Raw genomic sequence first — 23,108 nt, forward strand, 5'->3', positions numbered from 1 at the left:
AGAGCAAACCAAACTAAATGTCTGAGGTTTAAATAAGACAGGTTCCTCCAAGATCCTCTCTAACGATGTTCTAATCATTTGCACCTGAGCTGGTGCACCTGATTCTAATTTTAGGTATTTGAAGTAGTGATAAATGTAGGGGTGTACTTACTTTTTCCACATGCGAAATTTGCATTTATGTTTATTTAAATTATACAATGGACTACAAAATGTAAATGTTTCATGATATTTGTTATATTATATCACCTTTATCTATCAATATTGTTGAAATGAAGATCAAATAGCTGTATGTTGAAATATGTTGAAAAAGTCAAAACATTTCATGGGGTGTACTTACTTTTTCACGTGACTGTATATATCTGTGCAGTGTCTGTGTTGTGTTGTCACTGAACTACTACCTCAAACTTTTGTGAAATCCTACCAAACTTCTGGTATGCACCTATCTCTCCCGTCGGTATGTCCTAAGCATATTTTTTTTGAAAATTTTTCCAATTTTCTTTTTTTCTGGGATTTCTTTTTCAACTTCAATTGTTTATAAAATGTAATATCACGTATATTACAAATATATTTGTGCATTATGATTGTTTGAATTATGATTGGTGTAAACCATGACAAAACAGCAACTCAGGGACAGTGATTTATCTCTATATCTACATATCTGGGCAATGTCTGTTGTCACTGAACTACTCCCTGAAACTTTTGTTTCCGTGGTTGTGAAGTGTTTTTAATAACGTGGTGCTGGTTTTGAATCACGTGGTGGTGAGGTATTTTGAATTATGTGGTGGTGAGGTGTTTTTAAATCACGTGGTGGTGAGGTGTTTTGAATTACGTGGTGGTGAGGTGTTTTGAATTACGTGGTGGTGAGGTGTTTTGAATTACGTGGTGGTGAGGCGTTTTGAATTACGTGATGGTGAGGTGTAATCATCCCAAACTTCCAGTCGGCACCGACCCCTCCCGTATGTATGTGCTGAGGGGTTCTTTTTTGAATTGTATGTATTTTTTCAACCTAAATCTTCAACCTAAATTGCTTATAAAAATGTAATATCACAAACACGACAAATAAATTTGTGCAAAATAATTGTTTTTATTATGATTTGGTGGTGATTTGTATTATGATCCCGGTGTGTACATATTTGTATTTAATGTATTATGATCCCAGTTGGTGAGGTGTGTACATACATATTTGTATTATGATCCTGGTGTGTACCCTGGTTAGAATAGGTACACTGTATCCCTGCGTGTCGTAAGAGGCGACTAAGAGGGTTGGCGTCAGGAAGGGCATCCGGCCATAAAAACATTGCCTCAAAAAGAGAACCATGACAATTACAACTACATATGGGCAGGGTACAGCCCGAAGTGGAGATCGGTTTCTGAGGTTTGAGACATGGAATGTAGGGACAATGACAGGGAGATCAGGAGAAGTGGTGGAAGTATTGATCAGAAGAAGAGTGGACATATGTTGTGTGCAAGAGACGAGATGGAAGGGAAGTGGTGTGAGAATGGTGAAGGGTAGGCAGGGACAGAAATACAAGTTTGTGTGGCAAGGGTGCCCGGAGGGCGTGAATGGTGTTGGTGTCCTGTTTTCTGAGGAGTTTGTAGACAGTGTGGTGAGTGTGACGAGAGTGAGTGATAGATTGATGATGGTGAAAATGATGATTGGAAAGCTCTTGGTGAACGTCATCTCGGGATATGCTCCACAGGTTGGTCGGAGCGATGAAGAGAAGGACAAGTTCTGGTGTGCGATAGAGAAGCTGATGGAAAACGTGAAAGATGAGGAAGTTGTTGTGGTAGGAGGAGACCTAAATGGACATGTGGGAAGGAGTATGGACGGTTTTGAGGGAGTTTATGGGGGTTACGGATATTGTGTGAGAAATGGAGAAGGTGAAAGGATTTTAGAGTTTGCTGATGGAGCTGATTTGTTGATTTGTAATACTCATTTCCAGAAAGAGGGTAATAAGCTTGTTACATACACGTCAGGTAGGTCAACGACAACCGTTGACTACCTGATCTTGCATAGGCGAGATAGGGGGCACCTCCGGGACACAAAGGTGATCCCGGGGGAGGAGGCTGTTTCACAGCACCACTTGGTTGTCTGCGACATAAGGGTGAAAGGTGCGGGGAGAACTCGGCGGGTGAAGTACCAACCGAGAATGAAGGTGTGGAGGTTGAAAGAGGTGACAGTAAGGGAGGCATTAAAAGAGAGGCTGAGCATGGTAGAGGATGATGTGGTTGAGCTTGAACGTGGTTGGATGTCAATGAAAGATAGTCTGTTGGGAGCGGTTGGTGAGGTATGTGGATGGACAAAAGGACCACCGAGGCACTCGGAAACATGGTGGTGGGACGAGGAAGTTGGAAAGAGGATTGACGAGAAGAGGAAGAAGTTCAAGGAGTGGCAGAAGGCGAAGGGTACGGGAGCAGAAAAAGCAGAGCATGAAAGTTATGATGCAGCCAAGAAGGCTGCAAAGAAAAAGGTAGCAAAGGCGCAGGAGGCATGTAAGAAAATGTTCGGAGAAAGCTTGGATTCGGAAGAGGGTCAGAGAGCGGTATTCAGGATTGCAAAGCAGATAGCGAAAGAGAGGTGTGATGTGATGGGGGTGAGTTGCTTGAAGGATGAAGTGGGACAAATCGTTGTCGACCCAGATGGAATTAAAGGAAGATGGAAAAGATATATGGAAATGCTGTTGAATACAGAGAATGAATGGGATGGCAACATAGAGAGTAACCCAGTTTTAGGACCGGCAGAGAAGATAACTGAGAAGGAAGTTGAGGAAGCGATAAAAGCAATGAAGAGTAGAAAAGCGGGAGGGCCGACGGGAGTTGTGGGAGATCTGTTGAAGGCAGCAGGAAGTTGGGGTGTGAAGAGAATGACAGAGATCTGTAATCTGGTGGTGAAAGAAGGCCGCATTCCAGTGGATTGGGAACTGCGTACCCTTGTCCCTCTATTAGTCAGGCAGATAGGTGTATCCATCATAAGAATTGTGGGTTTAGACGTACAAGCATGAAATTTGGCAGAGTCATAGATAATAATCTAATGAATAATTCCAGATATGGACCCACCGCGAAAACGTCCTATGGTAGCCATGGCGGCCATTTTACAAAATGGCCGTTTTGACCGCGATTATTTTTTACCGGACGACACAAATGCTTCTTTATGTTCTAATGAAATGACTCTAGATACACATATATGCCATAATTGTATTCTCCAAATGACCACAATTTGCATTTGTGTTGCCAGCAATGTCAATTAACCCACCAAGCACTGTAACGGTAACTTATATTACTAGATAGTTCCAGTTTGATCTTGTTTATACGTCACAATTTTCTCCACCACACTGGCTCAAAGCGGTACATTTCAAACTAGCTTGTTTGCACTTGCATCGTCCCTTGCAACCCTTTTTTCATTTACAACAAATCAGCTCCCTTGATGAAATGCTGGCTTCAGGAAGCATGGACCACAGGGGTTTCCAGTTGTGGGGATCGATCCATCCCCAATCCCCAGGTGAGGACAGATCCATAACAACCTTGAGCATGTTTCCCCAGCAGTGGCCACCCGTGTACACAGCCCTCTTGATTTGTTGTACCAGGGCTCCTCTGGTAGGGGGAATAGCTTGCATGGCTCGTCCTTTCTTCGTGAAGAGTGCCTGTCGAGCTTCGTCTATGTTGACGAGATTGCTGATGCGATCGTAGAGAAGAATGGTGAACCGCTCGAGCACTGCCACAACGTCATCAGAGATGTCTGCTGTCCCCGTGGAGAGATGAACTAACGCTGGCGTCAATTCGTCAAATACTTTCCAGGTATCCCAGGCTGTATTCTTGCCCCGTGTATTAAATGACGAGACTGTGTCACACCCTGTGTATGCATGGAACATCGGGAGGGCCTGTGACTTATCTGGTCCGAGGAATGCTGCAATTTCATGTGCTGGAATATACCTGAAGTGCTGGCCTGTCCCAAAGGCCACCCAAAGCTCCTGGATTTTGAGTTTGGTTGTTGCTGCCACAGCCAATACCACTATATCTGTATCCACCGTACGCAGAAGAATTTTCTGAAATCCATCACGGACTGCATCCGCGAGATGTATCATCATTCGTGTATCAGCCTCCTCATGGTCACATGGGGCAAGATGACTGGTGTCGCGTGCGGGAATGCACGTCACATCTGAACCATCCGTGGTGACTATCTGCTTATCTGATACAAGATGTGTGATGTGTTTTGTCAAGAAGGCAAACAGTTCTGTTTTGTTTGCATCAATTCTCAGGAACTGCTGCCAATTTCCTGGAAGAACAGTGGATCCGTCAACTCTCCTTCGAATGCCTTTCCCACGTTTGTCCCTGGCTTGAGATTTCAGGCTGTTGTCACGGTACTGGTCCCAGACTATATCCACACGACAGGCTCTTTGCAAGTGACCTTGTATGTGTGGCAAGAATACTTTCAGCGCACAATCATCAAAGGTTTTGGCAGCAACTGGTTTCAGAACGTTCACCAACACTGCCCCGTCAAGGATAGTGACGTCAGTATCTGGTTTTGGAGCATCACCTCTGACCTCTGCACAACTCTCTAGACACACCAATAGATCTGATTTGGTTCCCAGTCGTAACTAAAAGCGGCCATTTTATAAAATGGCCGCCACGGCTACCATAGGACGTTTTCGCGGTGGGTCCATATCTGGAATTATTCATTAGACTATTATCTATGACTGTGCCAAATTTCATGCTTGTACGTATAAACCCACAATTGTTACACCTATCTGCCTGACTATATACAAGGGGAAAGGTGACCCTCTGGAGCGTGGCTCGTACCGAGCGATAAAGTTATTGGAGCATGGAATTAAGGTATTGGAAAGGGTGTTGGAGAGGAGGATAAGGAAGAAGGTGAAGATCGACGAAATGCAGTTTGGATTTATGCCAGGAAGAGGAACGACAGATGCGCTCTTTATTGTGAGGCAGTTGCAGGAGAAGTACATGGAAAAGAGGGAGAAGTTGTTTCTTGGGTTTGTTGATCTGGAGAAAGCATTCGATAGGGTTCCACGCGAACTATTGACATGGGTATTGAGGAAGTTAGGAGTGGAGGAATGCTTGATCAGAGTAGTGATGGCAATGTACTAAAGAGCGCGCACAGCTGTAAGGACGAAGGACGGGAACAGTGGTGAGTTTGAGGTGAAGGTGGGAGTGCATCAGGGGGTCGGTACTAAGTCCACTACTATTTGTAGCTGTGATGGAGGTGCTGGCTCAGAACCTGAAGGAGAGTTTACCGTGGGAGTTGTTGTATGCAGATGATCTGGTGGTGATTGCGGAACGTATGGATGGACTGAAGGAAAAGATGAACAAGTGGAAGGAATGTATGGAGACAAAAGGTCTGAAGGTGAATGTAGGAAAGACGAAGGTGATGGCAAGTGGTAAAGCATGTGGTGAGGTGGAAAGAACTGGGAAGTGGCCATGTGCTGTGTGCAGGAAGGGTCTCGGAGTGAACTCCATTCAATGTACAATGTGCGCTGAATGGGTTCATCAAAAATGTAGTGGTCTGAGAGGGTCATTATCCAGTGTGGCAGCTACATTCAAATGTAAGGTGTGCACAGAGGGAGCTGCAGATGGAGGAAATGTTGAGTTGGATCTTGGAGACGGCGTAAAGCTGGAAGGTGTGAAAACATTTTGCTGCCTTGGAGACATGCTGAATGAAGAAGGTGGATCAGACTCGGCAACGGTTGCAAGAGTGAGATGTGCATGGAAGAAGTTTCGGGAACTGAGTGGCGTGCTGATGAGGAGGGGAGTGTCGTTGAAGCTGAAGGGAAAGGTGTATGCTGCATGTGTGAGAAGTGTTATGATTTATGGGAGCGAGACATGGGTAATGAACGTAGAGCAGCAACGAAGGTTGGAAAGGGTGGAAATGCGAATGGTTCGACGGATGTGCGGAGTATCGTTGAGAGAGAGGAAGACAAATGATGAATTGCGAAAGATGATGGGAATAGAGCCTGTGATTATTACTTTGAAGAGGAACAGGTTGAGATGGTTTGGTCATGTGTTGAGGAAGGATGAAAGTGACTGGTTGAGAAGAGTGATGGAAATGAATGTAGAAGGAAGTAGAAGACGGGGAAGACCGAGAAAGACTTGGCTAAAGATGGTGAAAGAAGAAATGCGGGCAAGGGGGTTAACAAGGAGAGATGCAGAAAATAGGGAAAAATGGAGAAGATTGTCATGGGGACCGCAAGGCTAACCCCCGCTCTAGCAGGGAAAATGGCCTTAAAATGCATGTTGTTGTTGTTGTGTTATGATTGGTGTAAATCATGACAACACAGCAACTCAGGTACAGTCATTATCCTCAGCTAAAATAAGCCCGTTTCTCAGTAACGACGCTTGGTGAGGCGAGCGTAGCGAGCCGAGCCAAGCTAGTATATATATATATATATATTTATATATACAGTGCATTCAGAAAGTATTCAGACCCCTTAACTTTTTTCACATTTTGTTATGTTGCAGTCTTATGCTGAAATCGTTTAAATTCATTTTTTCCCTCATCAATCTACACTCAATACCCCAAAATGACAAAGAGAAAACAGGATTTTAGAAAGTTTTGCAAATTTATTAAAAAGAAAAAACTGAAATATCACATTCACATAAGTATTCATACCCTTTCCTACGACACTTGAAATTGAGCTCAGGTGCCTCCCATGTCTCTTGATCATCTTTGAGATGTTTCTACACCTTGATTGGAGTCCACCTTTGGTAAATTCAAGTGATTGGACATGATTTGGAAAGGCACACACCTGTCTATATAAGGTCTCACAGCTGACAATGCATATCAGAGCAAAAACCAAGCCATGAGGTAGAAGGAACTGCCTGCAGAGCTCAGAGACACGATTGTGTCGAGGCACAGATCTGGGGAACCCTACAAAAAAAATTCTGCTGCATTGAATGTTCCCAAGAGCACAGTGGCCTCCATAATTCTTAAATGGAAAAAGTTTGGAACAACCAGGATTCTTCCTAGAGCTGGCCGCCCGGCCAAACTGAGCAATCGGGGGAGAAGGGCATTGGTAAGAGAGGTGACCAAGAACCCGATGGTCACTCTGGCTGAGCTCCAGAGATCCTGTGTGGAGATGGGAGAAACTTCCAGACGGACAACCATCACTGCAACACTCCACCGATCTGGGCTTTATGGCAGAGTGGCCAGACGGAAGCCTCTCCTCAGTGAAAGACACATGAAAGCCCACTTGGAGTTTGCAAGAAAGCACCTAAAGGACTCTCAGACTGTGAGAAACAAGATTCTGTGGTCTGATGAAACCAAGATTGAACTGTTTGGCTTCCGTCTGGCTTGCAGTGGAAGAAAACAAAAAAAAGCTGAAAAAATTACTCAATCTTAGCTTATTCCACAAAGAAATCCTAAAATGGCCCGGACAATATTATTGGCACCTTTTCGAAATTGATAGAAATAATTAGATTTCAAGCAGGTGATTCTCCTTTACTTTGGAATTGAACTCACCTGTGGTGAGTTGCAGTTTCCTGCAATATAAAAATCACTCATTCAACCAGTTTGAATGAGAAAAGGAGCCATTATGCTGTTTTGTGTCACTGTGGGTACCGCAATGAGCATGGAGAAAAGAAAGAAAACCAGAGAATTGTCTGAGGAGGTCAGAACACAAGAATGTAGCCAAGCATGGACAATCTTAAAGCTAAATGCCCATCTCCAGAGACCTTGATGTTCCTGGGTCCACCGTACACAATGTTATCAGGAAGTTTAAGGCCCATGGCACTGTAGCCAACCTCCCTGGACGTGGCTGCAAGAGAAAACTTGATCAAAGATTGCAGCAAAGGATTGTTCGAATGGTGGAGAGAGCACCTCAATCAACTGCCAAACAGATTCAGACACAAGGTATGACAGTTTCAACTTGCACCATCCGTCGCCAACTCAATGAAAGGGGGCTCTATGGTAGGAGACCCAGGAGGACCCCACTGCTGAGAAAACATGACTGGAGTTTTTTAAAACACACCTGACCAAGCCAAAATCCTCTTGGGAGAATGTGCTGTGGACAGATGAGACCAAATTAGAGATTTTCGGCAAAGCACATTATCTCTATGTTTACAGAAAACAAAATGAAGCCTTCAAAGAAAAGAACACTTTCCCTACAGTCAAACATGTAGGAGGTTCAGTGATGTTTTGGGGTTGTTGTGCTGCCCCTGGCACTTGGTGCCTTGAATGTGTGAATGGCATCCTGAAATTAGTAGATTACCAAGGTATTTTGGAGTGCAATGTTCAACCCAATGTCAGAAAGCTGGGTCTCCATCGAATGTAATGGGTCTTGTAGCAGGACAATGACCCCAAACACATTTCAAAAAGCACCCTGGAATGGTTAAAGACAAAACGCTGGACTGTTCTGAAGGGGCCAGCAATGCGTTCAGATCTAAATCCCATTGAACACCTGTGGGGAGATCTGAAAACAGCAGTTGGGAGAAGGCACCCTTCAAATCTGGGAGAACTGGAGCAGTTTGCACAAGAAGAGTGGGACAAACTTCCAGTATGGAGGTGTAGGAAGCTCATTCATGGCTATAGGAAGCACTTGACTGCAGTTATTTTGTCCAAAGGCTGTGGTGCTACCAAATATTAAGTCTGGGATGTCAATAATTTTATCAATGCCATTTCTTTTTATTTTCTAATTTAAAAGGATGTATTAAGTTCTGAACCAAAAACAAAGGCTCTGTAATATTAACAGTGAAATAAAGAATTGTGGAGACCAAATACTTTTGTCAATTTAAACGTATTTTTCGAGAAAATTGTGAGTTATTTGAAAAAAGTGCAAAGGTGCCAATATTTTTGGCCACAACTGTACATATATATATATATATATATATATATATATATATATATAGATACATACATACACACACACACATGTGTATATATATCTGTATATATAAATATAATTATCAAAAAAATTCTAAAAGAGACCTCCACTTTGACATTATGGGTTATTATGTGAAGACCAGTGACAAAAAAATCTCAATTTAATCCATTTTTAAATTCAGACGGTGACACAAAAGAAAGTGAAAAAAGTTGAGGGGTGTGAATACTTTCTGATGGGAGATGGCACAGTATGTGTATACACACACACACACACACACACACACACACACACACACACACACACACACACACACACACACTGTATATGGTAAGTGGAGGAAGCAAGTTGTTACAAGTGGTTCCGTAGTTGCAGTTCGGGTTACCGGTGACAGTTTAGGCACAGACGATCAACCATGCTGCATGCACAGAAGGCCAGCGCTTCACAGCTCTCGTTCACCACGGCAACAAAGGCATTGGAGCCAGGCAAATGAGTGAGCAGGTAACGTGAGCAGTGGCTGCCGTGGAGGAGGTTAGAGAGTTCTCCCTGCCAGAAACATGAGTAGTCTCATTCGCAGCACAAATCACTGATAAATATGCAGTCTTCACAGAAACGATCTGATGAGTAGCGGCAGAAAAGCCAGTAATAATGAAAAGACACAAAATCTCCTCTGTGTATGTGGTTCCCCAAAAACCCTGATGACATGGGCATTGTGATGATCATAGATGAATAATGATGCAAACCAGAAGGTAATAATTTTGACGTTTGCCAGGGTAAAAACTCAAAGGCCGATTCTTCTTCAAATTATACTGAGATTTTGATGTTAATGCGTGTAAGGAAATGAGACAGGCAGCTTTATGTCCTCTCTCAATTGTGGTGTGTCTGATGCAATATAATGTCTGCATTTGCTTAATGGCAATTTTTGGAGTGGATCAGTCATTCACTCCCCCCCCCCCCCCCCCCCCCAAGCAATTTCCATTCATACAGCAAATTGTCCATTTCATCAAGATTAAAATTGGCTTAGCCTGGTGTTGGCTTAGCGGTTAGGGTGCCGGCTTGGGATCCTAGGATCCTGAGTTTGAATCCCGATCTATCGCTGAATTAACACCAGGGGGGTTGACTCAGCCTGTCATCCTTCCGAGGTCTGCAAATTGAGTACCAGCTTGCTGGGATGAATGATCACGGTGTGTACCCCAATTTAGAATAGGTACACTGTATCCCTGCACATCGTAAGAGCATGACCAATGGTTGGCGTCAGGAAGGGCATCCGGCCATAAAAACATTGCCTCAAATAGGGAACCATGATTGTCATGGGGCGTGCAAGGCTAACCCCCGCTCTAGCGGGGAAAAATGGCCTTGAAACGATCATTCATTCATCAAGATTAAAATTGACAATCTTGATCAAAGCTCGGGTCAATAGGAAGAAAAGTGACGATTTTTCAGATGAAAAAATGATATTGGAATGTTGACCTTGAGTTGACCTTTGACCTTTTGACCTCAAAAATAGTTTGTTTCCCTAATTAGTGACAATGTGCAAATGCTGTTCAATTTTCAAGTCAATTCGACGAGAATTGAGGATTTTAGAAATATGGCCTATGTTGACCTTTTGGCCTATGTTGACCTCAAAAATACTTGGTGGCTGAATTCAGTGACCAGATATGCAAGTCCTCTTCAAATTTCAAGTCAATCGGATGAAAATTCAGGATTTTAGAAATTTGGCCTATGTTGACCTTTTGGCCTATGTTGACCTCAAATATACTGGGTGGTTGAATTCAGTGACCAGATATGCAAGTCCTCTTCAAATTTCAAGTCAATCGGATTAAAATTGAAGATTTTGGAATTTTGGCAAAGTTGGTGACCGTTGGTCTATGTTGACCTTTTGGCCTATTTTGACCTCAAATATACTTGGTGGTTGAATTCAGTGACCAGATATGCAGGTCCACTTCAAATTTCAAGTCAATTGGATGAAAATTGAGGATTTTAGAAATGTGGCCTATGTTGACCTTTTGGCCTAAGTTGACCTCAAAAATACTTGGTGCTTGAATTCAGTGACCAGATCTGCAAGTCCTCTTCAAATTTCAAGTCAATCGGATGAAAATTGAGGATTTTAGAAATTTGGTAATGTTGGTGACCTTTGGCCTATGTTGACCTTTTGACCTTTTGCCCCCAAAAACAATAGGCTTCTCAATTGGGACGACCTATACAACTTGGTGAAGTTTCGTGACGATCGGATTAGAATTGTGACCTGTAGGCTGGTGACAAACGGACAAGCAAACAGACAAACAGACAGACAGAACCACAAACGCAACCGACCAATATACTTGAAAAATCTTCGATTTTGCAAGTAACAAGGATAAGACTACAACAGCAGGGCAGAAGGAAATGAAAGAAGACGTACCGGCAAGCTGGTGTTGAAGCGGTAGGAACGCTGGATCGTGCGGTCTCCCAAACGGTTACAAAGTTGCTTTTTCACAAACCCTGGATGACTAAGGATGTCATTTGCCACCAGAGGTTCCTGACAAACACACATGCTGTCTGATAAGTCAAAAATTACAGGCAAATTCCACTCCCCCTTCTGCACCATACACCCTCCCCTTCCCTTCTACCACCCTCTCCTAAAATCAAAACTTACTCACTTCCCACCATTTGCTCAACACACTACCTTGTGGGTGAGGTGTTGTTGCTCTACAGGACCATCACCATGAGGGTCCACCAAAGTTGGATGAGCCACGAGGTAACCCCTGTCTTCCATGATGAAACACCTGCAAAGGTAAACATAGCAATCAGTGTGTTAGGGATTTAAAATAACAGTAATGGTAGTGAAGATGAAAGGTTACGGAAAGTAGTTGAGAGTACATAGTTAAAAAGAGAAGGGTCAAAATGATAGATGGTAAGTGAAATGTCTCCACCTGATTTTGTTCCCAGGTCCTGATGCTCGGCAAGCGGGGACTGCAATCGAAAGAAGTCGGTAGAAGAAGCGAAGTGTGAGGTCCATTGCCATGACAGCAATGACTTGGCCGGGAGTGACCTCAGAACTGGAAAAAGCAGGTTCAAAAGCACAGCTTGTCAATAAAAAGCAACTACACCAACTACACCAAGCAACCAGGTTTAGTTTTTTTAATTATGATCTTGGGAGCTTGAGGTATGAACTTCAGCAAAGGCTTGGGCAAGGGACGCAGGGTGCGAGAGGCTGGATGTGGGGTGCAGAGCATGACTGGAGGGGCAGTGGGTGTGGGGCTTGGCTATATGGGTGAGGGGTGTGGACATCTGGATGAGAGATACGAGGTGTAAATAGTTGGGTTAGGGGTGTTGTGGGTGACCATTAGGGTGGCCTTATTTTTGAAAGTTTGAAATGTTAAGCTTTCACCCACTACAACTGGTCCATTTGCCCTGAAAACAAACCAGGCCAAATGTCAGCTAAATTCATAAATATTTAGAGGTAGTCCAGCACCCTTGAACATTTCCCCCTGTAGGCCATGTGATTGAGGTCACGTAACACTAAAAACACATATCACAGATAATACAGTATGTATCACAGAAATAAATAAACACCGTTTGATCAAACATGCTTATGAATAATTATCACATATATGGACGAGAAATATTTAAAAAAAAAAAAAATATATATATATATATAATCTTGATTCGTGAAGGTGCCTGGACTACCTCTAAATATAAACAGACTTGTATGAAATTTTGATGGCAGTGTTTCTAACCAAAGAGGATCACATTTAGGCCATGAGAACAATCAAATTAATTTTAAAATATTCACCCCGTTTAAGGGCCACCCTTGTGACCGTATAGATTGGGGGTGTGGGACACGACCGGGTGTGAAATGGTGGCATAAAGTCAACAAGCAATACCTTGGAGCATGGATTGTATGACTCAAAGTGATGATATAGCCAGCCCCACCAGCATCAAGGAAAGGGCCGGAAAGTGTGATCTTCCCTGGGTTCGCAACAGCTTGTTGGTACCTGTCAATATGAAGCACCAAGTGAGATCAATAAGCTGCACAAAAAAACCCCCAAAAAACCGGGGTCTTGGCCTTGTTAAACAAGCAAAACATCTGCCAATAAATCCAGGCCGTTATACCATTGTTGTCGTTGTGGTTCTTGTCCAGCTGCTACCAGAGTGCCTGGAAAGATGCGGAGTACACCTCCGGGTGTGGCGACATAGCGCCGGACAACATAGCTTCGTAGAGGCCCTTCTACAGCAAGACTGGGCCACGACCCAGTCACCAATCCTGTCGCCATAACATCAGCACGTACGCCAGGCTGTAACGGTCACACAAAATGGATCAGATATTAAAAAAAACAGCCAGGAAGTAACACTGATGGCAAAAATGTAACAGAGATGAGTAAATGATGAGAGTAAATCAGTCAATCAATTTCTTACATTGTAGCGGTTACCGCTGGATGCACACAATCGCCTTGCACCGGCCAGAACACGGCCAGACGCGCCTCTCCCGGGCACGCCCGAACCTCCCGGGCACGCCCGGTCTCGTCTTTCCCGGGCATGCCCGCTCTCGCCTTTCCAGGGCTCGCCCAGAGCGTCCGGGCATGCCCGCTATCGCCTTTTCAGGGCTCGCCCAGAGCGTCCGGGCATGCCCGCTATCGCCTTTCCAGGGCTCGCCCAGAGCATCCGGGCATGCCCGCTATCGCCTTTCCAGGGCTCGTCCAGAGCGCCCGGGCATGCCCGGCCTCGACTTGCCAGGCCGCAGCCAAACACGCCCGGGCAGGTCCAGACTCGCCTTTCCAAGGCTCGCCCTTGACACCCGGGCATGCCCGGTATAGCTTTTGCCGGGCAAACTTCCCGACATAAATGTGTATATATATTGCTGCCCGATAAACGGGCTTGTCAGAATACCTGAGCTGTTTTGTTTCAATAAAGCAACTCAGACGAATTCCGTCTTTGGTCGCGTCAATTCTTTCGACTCGCGTTGGAGCGCAGTTCCTTCATTGGTGACCTACCGACATGGATACGGCAGTGACGCTTAAACTGCCTACCTTCTGGGAGGCTCACGCGGCTGTTTGGTTCGCTCAGGCGGACTCTCAGTTCGCCCTGCGAGGCATCACCGCAGACGACACCCGCTTCCACCATGTTGTGGCGGCGCTCGGTTCCGCCACCGCGGCCCGCGCCTTGAGCCTCCTCGAGCACTCGCCGGCTGCTGACAAATACGACGCGCTGAAGACACTCCTCCTCGACGCTTTCGCCCTCTCACCGGCAGCACGCGCACGGCGCCTGCTCGCTCTGCCCGAGCTCGGCGACACGCGCCCGTCCGAGCGCATGGACTATATGCTCTCGTTGCTCGGTGAGCACTCTCCGGATTTTCTGTTCCGCGAGCTGTTCCTTCGCCAGCTGCCTCACCCGGTACGCCTCGCCCTGGCTGGCACGTTGATCACGGATTCCCGCGCCCTCGCCAGGGAAGCCGATAAGATCTCCTCGGTGGGCCAGCACATCGGCGCGGTTACCTGGAGCCCGCCGCCGTCCGAGGCGACGCCCACGACACCTGAGCGCCCTGCGCGGTTGGAGGCCGAACTGCCGGTGCAACTGGCGGCCGCCACGCCGCACCGCCCGCTTCCGACACGACGGCCGGGGCCTCCACCTGACCAGGCGTGGTGTTATTACCACGCCAGGTTCGGACACAAGGCTCGGACGTGCCGGCCCCCGTGCACTTTCGGCAGGTCGGGAAACGGCCGGGCCGGCGTTCATTCCCAGCCATGAGCGCCGGCCACTCGGGCAACTTGCTGTTTATTCGGAACAAAGCGTCTGGGCGGCGTTTCCTGTGTGACACCGGCGCCCAACTGAGCGTCATACCCGCCTCCGAGCAGGACAGGCGGGACGCCGTTTGCGGCCCCTCTTTGGTCGCTGCTAATGGCTCGGCCATACGCACTTTCGGCCCACGCGTCGTCACCCTCTGCTTCGGCAGCCAGCGTTTTCAATGGACTTTTGTGACCGCCTGCGTCCCCATGGCTTTGCTGGGCGCCGACTTCCTCTGCGCGCACGGGCTGCTGGTCGACGTCAAACGTCGTCGCCTTGTCAACGCCGAGACCTTCAGCTCCCTGGCGTGCACGATGAGCAGCTCCGCGCCGACCGAACTGGCGTGCGCCCTCCCGGCAGCGAACGAGTTCGCTCGCCTGCTCGCGGAATTCCCGGCCCTCACGCGGCCGACGTTTTCGGCCGTCGCGGTGCGGCACGGGATCGAGCACCACATACCCACTACGGGCCCGCCGGTCTACGCCAGGGCCCGCCGCCTCGACCCGGCCAAGCTCGCCGTGGCGAAGGCCGAGTTCGACGCGTTGGAGCACCTCGGCATCGTGCGGCGCTCCGATAGCGCGTGGGCCTCGCCACTGCACATCGTGCCAAAGCCGGCGGGTGGATGGCGCCCGTGTGGTGACTACCGCCGTCTCAACGACGCTACCACCCCCGACAGGTACCCGATCCCGCATATTCAGGACTTTTCCGCCCGTTTGGCGGGACGGGTCATCTTTTCGAAAATTGACCTGATACGGGGCTACCACCAGGTACCTGTCCGGGCGGCCGACGTCCCGAAGACGGCCGTCATCACGCCGTTCGGCCTGTTCGAATTTTTGCGGATGCCGTTTGGCCTCAAGAACGCGGCCCAGGCGTTCCAGCGCTTGATGGACGGCGTGCTGCGCGACCTGCCGTTTCTTTTCGTCTATCTGGACGACATCCTCATCGCCAGCACGTCCCGCGCCGAGCACCTCCTCCACCTCCGAACACTGTTCGGTCGCCTCAGCGAGCACGGCTTAATTGTCAACCCGGTCAAATGCCACTTCGGCGCGACGACCGTTGACTTTTTGGGCCACCGCATCACCAAGACCGGGGCCGTGCCGCTGCCGACCAAGGTCGAGGCCATCACCACGTTCCCGCGTCCCCGTTCCATCAAGGCCCTCCAAGAGTTCCTCGGCATGGTGAATTTTTATCACCGATTCGTGCCCCGTGCTGCTCAGCTCATGCGGCCCCTTTACGAGGCCCTCCGGGGCAAGCCGGCCAAGCATGACATTGTTTGGTCCGCGGCCATGGACGCGGCCTTCGCCAGCGCCAAACGGGCCCTCGCCGACGCAACGCTGCTGGCTCACCCGGTGCTCAACGCGCCCATCGCCCTCACTACGGACGCCTCCAACTACGCGGTGGGCGCCGTCCATGAGCAATGGGTGGACGGGGTTTGGCAGCCACTCGCTTTTTTCAGCCGGCAACTCCGGCCGAACGAGTTAAACTACAGCACGTTCGACCGCGAGCTGCTCGGGCTATTCCTGGCCGTTCGCCATTTCCGACACCTCCTGGAGGGCCGCCCGTTCACGGCTTTCGTCGACCACAAGCCATTGGTCTACGCAATGGCTAAGGTCACGGAGCCGTGGTCGGCCCACCAGCAGCGCCACCTCTCCGCCGTGTCAGAGTTCACCACGGACATCCGGCACGTCGCCGGCAAAGACAACGCCGTGGCCGACTGTCTTTCTCGGGCCAGCGCGAACGCGGTCCACCTCGGCGTGGACTTCGTGCTCATGGCAGCCGACCAGACCACCGACGCCTCGGTGCAGGCACTCCGTGCGGCGGACACGGGCCTCCGCCTGGCCGACATTCCCTTCGCGGGCACCGTCCTGCTCTGCGACGTCTCCCAGGGCCAGCCTCGCCCCATCGTGCCCGTTTCCTGGCAGCGCCGCATCTTCCCCTCCATCCACGGCCTTTCTCACCCGGGCCGGAAAGCTTCTCAGAAGCTGGTGTCGGCGCGTTTCGTCTGGCACGGCCTTCGACGAAACATCCGCGACTGGGCCAACGCCTGCACGGCCTGCCAGCGGGTCAAGGTCCACCGCCACACCCAGGCCCCGCTGGCACCTTTCGCCGTGCCTGAACGGCGTTTCGACCACGTCCACGTGGACCTGGTGGGTCCCCTGCCCCCCTCGCGGGGGTTCACCCACCTGCTCACCATGGTGGACAGGACCACCAGGTGGCCGGAGGCCGTGCCCCTCGCCTCCACCACCACCGCCGACGTGGCGCAGGCGTTCATCGCCACCTGGGTCGCGCGCTTCAGCGCACCAGCGGACATCTCGTCCGACCGCGGCCCACAGTTCACGTCTGAGCTTTGGGGCACGGTCGCCCGTTCATTGGGGGTCACGCTGCACCGCACCACGGCCTACCACCCCCAAGCCAACGGGTTGTGCGAGCGGTTTCACCGCTCCATGAAGGCCGCACTCATGGCCGGCCTTCAGGACGACGGTTGGGCCGACCGGCTGCCGTGGGTCCTTTTGGGCCTTCGCACGGCCCCCAAGGAAGACCTCCAGGCGTCCGCCGCCGAGCTCGTCTACGGCCAGCCGCTCCGCGTCCCGGGCGAATTCGTGCCCGACGCTACCAGTCCCTGGTCCGCCGCTCGCCAGCGCTCGGACCTCCAGGAGGCCGCCCGACGATTTGCCCCCGTGCCGACGTCCCGCCACGGTGGCCCCCAGTCCTACGTCCCCCCGGCGCTTCGCACAGCGGAGTACGTCTTTGTGCGTCATGACGCGCACCGGGGGCCACTCCGGCCGCCGTACGACGGGCCCTTCCGGGTCCTGCGACGGGGCGACAAGTCTTTCATCGTCGACTTCGGCGGCCGGCCGGACCGGATTTCTGTGGACCGCCTCAAACCGGCGCACATGGACGTCGACCGACCACCACGGTTGGCCCTTCCTCCGCGGCGAGGCCGCCCCCCGTCCACAGTTCCCCCCGCTCGACCACCCACCACCACGTCAGACCCCTCCCCACGACCCTCCAGGGGTCGCTTCGGCCGGGTCATCCGGACCCCCCTTAAATTGACCCTGCCGGTGCAGGTCGATTCTGGAGGGGCGTGTGTAGCGGTTACCGCTGGATGCACACAATCGCCTTGCACCGGCCAGAACACGGCCAGACGCGCCTCTCCCGGGCATGCCCGGACTCACTGTTCCCGGGCATGCCCGCTCTCGCCTTTCCAGGGCTCGCCCAGAGCGTCCGGGCATGCCCGCTATCGCCTTTTCAGGGCTCGCCCAGAGCGTCCGGGCATGCCCGCTATCGCCTTTCCAGGGCTCGCCCAGAGCGTCCGGGCATGCCCGCTATCGCCTTTCCAGGGCTCGTCCAGAGCGCCCGGGCACGCCCAGCCTCGACTTGCCAGGCCGCAGCCAAACACGCCCGGGCATGCCCGGTATAGCTTTTGCCGGGCAAACTTCCCGACATAAATGTGTATATATATTGCTGCCCGATAAACGGGCTTGTCAGAATACCTGAGCTGTTTTGTTTCAATAAAGCAACTCGGACGAATTCCGTCTTTGGTCGCGTCAATTCTTTCGACTCGCGTTGGAGCGCAGTTCCTTCAACATAGCACTTTACATTTGGAAGCAAATTCTCAAATCACTGATCTACAGAGAAAGAGATAAAAACGGTAAAGATTAAGTTTAAAGAGAGGCTAAATAAAGGAAATGATGAGGCTTTGAAAAGTTTCCAAAAGTTGAGGAGCATATCTTATTATAATAGAGCAAACGTATATGGTTATGTTTATATGCGACCAAAACATCTTCTTCTTCTTCAAATTAAATTAACACCCAAAACACAGTCCGTGAACTCTTAATTACGTTTGGACTGCTGAGACCCCTCAGACCTTTGACGACCTTTTAAATCCCCCAAGACCCTGAAGACCACCAACCACCCTGAAGAAGACCACCCTAAAGACCCAAAATACTCCGCAGACCCAAAACACCCAAAAGACCCCGAAGACCCAAAAGCCACTGAAGACCCAAAATACACTGAAGACCCAAAATACCGCAAAGACCCAAAACACCCTTAAAGGCCCTGAGGCTCCAAAAGACCCTGAAGACCCAAATGGCCCCGAAGACCCAAAAGATTCTTAAAGACTCAGAGGAACCAAAAGACCCTTAAAAAGACCCAAAAGCCCCTGAAGACCCAAAAGACCTTGAAGCCCCAAAGACCCAAAACACCCCAAAGACCCAAAATACCCATAAAGGCTCAGAGGATCCAAAACACCCTGAAGCCCTAAATGCAACTGAAGACCCAAAACACCCCAAATACCCAAAACACCCCAAAGACCCAAAACACCCCAAAGACCAAAAACACCCCGAAGACCCAAAACACCCCGAAGACCCAAAACACCCCAAAGACCCAAAACACCACAAACACCACAAACACCCAAAAAGACCCCAAAAACCCAAAACACCCCAAAGACCCAAAACACCCAAAGACCCAAAACACCCGAAGACCCAAAACACCCTGAAGACCCAAAACGCCCTGAAGACCCCAAAGACCCAAAACACCCCAAAGACTCCAAAGACCCAAAACACCCCAAAGACCCAAAATACCCTTAAAGGCCCAGAGGATCCAAAAGACCCTAAAGACCCAAATGGCCCTGAAGACACAAATGACCCCGAAGACCCAAAAGACACCGAAATGGTCAAAGATGCCTATCCCTCTGAAACGACGTGTGGTGAGGCGCGCGGAGAGCACCGAGTCACGCTAGCCTGAAGAATGCTTGATCACCAAAATCCTTCATCACTCCAACCTTGATAGTGTGAGGAGATGAGAGGATCCCGTTGAGAACTACATGCTGAATACGGGATTGGAGGAAGTCAATGATCCATGATAGGAGTTGGCCTTGGATTCCATAGGAAGACAGTTTGGAGAGCAAGGTGGGACGCCAGACTGTATTGAAAGCCTGAGACATGTCCAGTGAGACGGCTTTGATCTCTTGTCTGATATTAAAGGGTCTCCATCCATTGTTGGGAGAGCTGAAGCAGCGTGGCCAAGATAGAATGACTGGGTCTGAATCTGAATTGATGACCTAAGATAAGGTCGTTTGAGAAAAGGAAGGATTTGACGTCAACTTCAAAGATAGATTCCATGACCTTGCTGATGATTGGAAGCAAGCTAATAAGCCTGTAGTTAGGATGATCCATTTTTGCACCATGTCTGTGTATTGCAGTGATGTTGGTTAACTTACAGGCAGACGGAAACTGACCCAGAGAGAATGAGAGTTCACAAAACACCTTACCCCAGGTAGTCTTAAGAAAAAGAACATCTCTTGACTCCATACAATTTGCCAAATTCAGAGCCAAATGATAGTGTGAGAAGAGCAGAAAGAGAATGAGCAAGAGCAGCAGGATTTCAAGAGCAATGAGTAGGTTTTTAGAACGCATGAGCTGAGGCCATTTGGGCCTGTCGCAGAATCAAAGTCGAGGTTTGCCAGAAACCTCCCCACCTTCTCACGTGGGAAAGATACGGTATCCACGAGCAGTTATGTACAAGAGGGTATGATAGGTGTAGGGGGTGATGGTTTGGGTACAAACGATTTGGAAACAAACACGGAATTGAGGCATTCTCATGAGTAGAGTCAGGTATGGTGCCATTTGGAGTAAGGGAAGAGATGGAGTGCTCGCTATCATCGATGACTGGGTCGATAAGTGCATCAGCCTCACCTATTAAAACCTGTGAAGGTGTTGATGTGTGTGGGGAATGTGTGCAAGTTGATAAACTCAAAGGAGATAAAAGTCGTAACAAGGTGTCCATAGGGAAACCTTTAGATTGATCATGTTGTAGTGAACCAGAAGAGTCTGGAACATGCAATAATGGATTGAGGGGAAATGGACGAGCAAAACAGAGCAGACGTATTCTGGCTTGGCACAATTCAAATTTACCTCGTGTCTCGGTGAATGTTCATTGATATCAAATGTTTTGTCCATGCATGGGAGTTCTAAAATGGGCAGATTTGTCCCTTTATTGGGGTTATGTACAGTGCTTTCAGAAAGTATTCACACCCTTTGACTTTTTCACATTTTGTTGTGTTCGAGCATCAATTTAAAATGGATTAAATTGAGATTTATTTTGTCACTGAGTCAATCTGTGGCCAATTCAACCGATTGTACATCATTTAGAAAGAAATACACCTTTCTATATACGGTCCCACAGTTCTGACAGTGTATGTCAGAACAGAAGTTGACAGTGCATGTAAACTCTACCATGAAGTCCAATGAACTGTCCATATAACTCCAAGATATAATTGTGAGGAGGCATACTGTATATTTGGGGAAGGGTAGAAAACAATTTCTAGTATTGAAAATTCCCAAGACACAGTGAGCTCCACTATTAGGAATTGGGAAGCATATGGAACTACCTCGACTCTTCTACGCGCTGGCTGCCCGACCAAACTGAGCAACCGGGCATCTCAACAGGAAATCTCAACAGGAATCCAGAGTGGTGGAAATGAGCAAATCATCAGGATCAATGGACAGGTAGATCTGAGTATCATCGGTGTAGCAAAGAAAGCTGATGATATTAAAAATTCCGATAAATTGTATCAAGTGGATACAGATAAGGGGAAAACAAAAGTCTAGCAGAAACATATCTGTGGGGAACACAGAGAGATAGATGAAATGCGTCTGATGAATAGCCAACATTGTTTACAGATGTCCAACAGGTAAGATAAGATTTGAACACGTTCAAGTGCAGGTCCATAGATATTAAAATACAAGTGAAGACGATCAAGTACCACATTATGGTAAAAGGGAAATAAAAATGAATGAAACTTATAGGGAAAAGAATGAAGGGATGAAAGGGTCGAAGATGATTCACCCTAAGGCCGGGATTGGCAATAAGTCTCGTTCCATCACTGAGGTAAGCTGTGTAATGTTCAGCCACGCGTCTCGTCTCTGCAGTGCGAAGGTGTTGGTTTGGCTCCGAAAATCCTCCCGCAGATAGCATCACTGTACTGCTGTCTGCACATTAGTACAATATAGTAAAGCAGTTTGTATGCCATTTACAAACAAATAATGTACACACTCAAATAACATGCACAAAAATTATTGTATCCGGATTCAGATCTTCACCAAAATCAAACAGATTCGTCCTTCTCACACACCTAACCTGCCCACCGAGTTTCGTCCAAATCCAAATCCGTCCATAACTTTTTGAGATATCGTGATATACTGTCGGACCCCGACATTCGCAGTTTTATGGACCCCGCGTATTCGCGGTTAACAAAATGCGACCTGCTTCTACATTTGCGGTCCTGTGCTTTGCGTATTCCCCCTTTTTGCGGGCACGAAATCTTTTTTGATTGGGAACTGCGAGTGATTATTGAATTATATAAAGGTTGTTTTGTTTTAAGTCTTAGGATTCATTTAGTATGATTCTACATGCTGCCCTCTTTCCGAGCAACCATTGAAAATGGTTTAAAATACCGTGATACTGTTTAAAATAACTTTAGTCCATGTAATGTACTGTTTTACTTGTTAGGCCAAGGCCTAACATCTCGCTCTCGCGAGATCACAGTCGATCCCGTCCGAGAGGGAAGTGCATATGGTCATTCACAAAACACGGAACCAAACTCCAAACATGGACCAGGAACATAGCATTACATTCCAATCCGCACGCAATTCAAGTGTGCTCCCAAAAGCTCTTCTTGATCCCGAAAATAGTTGCCATTTTAACCGCTCAGAGTTTAAGCTTGAAGTAAGATACGGTATTCTGTATTATCTTACGAAAGTAGACGTTGAGTTAAAATTGCATAATTTTAAACGTGCTGACATCACAGTTCTTGTATTTATAATTTCATTTTATTTTAGATCCAAAATAAAAGTTCATTTTTTACTCACCATGAACCAGCCAGAATTACCAACCAGAATTACCAACGATCAGCACAAGATTTACACTTTGGGAATATTGTGTAAATCTAATACCAGGATCATTCAACACTTTAGTGTGGGGAAGGTAGGGAGGGTAGAGGGGGCTCTGGCCTGTACAATAATGATCACCGACTTAACAAATGGAAACCTCTGCAAAGTACTGAAGATTAAAAATGCAAATAAAATAGTTGGCACCCTGTAGGTTAGGACAATATTTTAGAATTTGGCCATGGTGATGGCACAAGGCCTAATCTTACATCAGTGGCACAGCTGTGCCCCCAGCAAATGATGTTACCCATTAGCCATGTGATAAATAAGAAAGAAGAAGAAGTTCTACTTGAGACAGACACCCTTGGGATATTTAATCCCTCTTACAAAGGATGACAGACGGGACCACAAATTAGCATCCTGCCTGACGGAAAACGCAATAAATGATGTGAAGCCCTGCCTGCAAAGCACATGGTTGGCATTTTATAGTCAGGTGAGGAAATGATCCAGAAGAGACCGCTCAAGGTGAGTATGCTATGTCTAAGCTATCCTCTCATCCCAACAATTCACAATCACTCAACCCAAAGAATGGTTAGCTGCTCTCCATTAGAATCGCCATTGAAGTGTTCCATTA

At 48.1% G+C, this 23,108-nt stretch overlaps 1 protein-coding gene across 1 annotated transcript in view; it reads right to left on the bottom strand.

Moving 5' to 3' along the window:
• Positions 1 to 23,108, bottom strand: part of CACHD1 (cache domain containing 1) — a 154,137-nt gene that overhangs the window by 18,714 nt on the left and 112,315 nt on the right. Inside the window, exons 14-20 of the mRNA XM_068108228.2 lie at positions 21,435 to 21,577; positions 12,921 to 13,102; positions 12,692 to 12,802; positions 11,738 to 11,863; positions 11,491 to 11,590; positions 11,227 to 11,343; positions 9,214 to 9,374 (exon numbers count right to left, since the gene is read on the bottom strand). Coding sequence (XP_067964329.2) covers positions 9,214 to 9,374; positions 11,227 to 11,343; positions 11,491 to 11,590; positions 11,738 to 11,863; positions 12,692 to 12,802; positions 12,921 to 13,102; positions 21,435 to 21,577 — 940 coding nt within the window. The remainder of the gene's footprint in view (positions 1 to 9,213; positions 9,375 to 11,226; positions 11,344 to 11,490; positions 11,591 to 11,737; positions 11,864 to 12,691; positions 12,803 to 12,920; positions 13,103 to 21,434; positions 21,578 to 23,108) is intronic.

The sequence above is a fragment of the Myxine glutinosa genome, chromosome 2 (genome assembly GCF_964187855.1).
Source record: "Myxine glutinosa chromosome 2, kmMyxGlut1.1, whole genome shotgun sequence".
NCBI classification, from domain to species: domain Eukaryota; kingdom Metazoa; phylum Chordata; class Myxini; order Myxiniformes; family Myxinidae; genus Myxine; species Myxine glutinosa.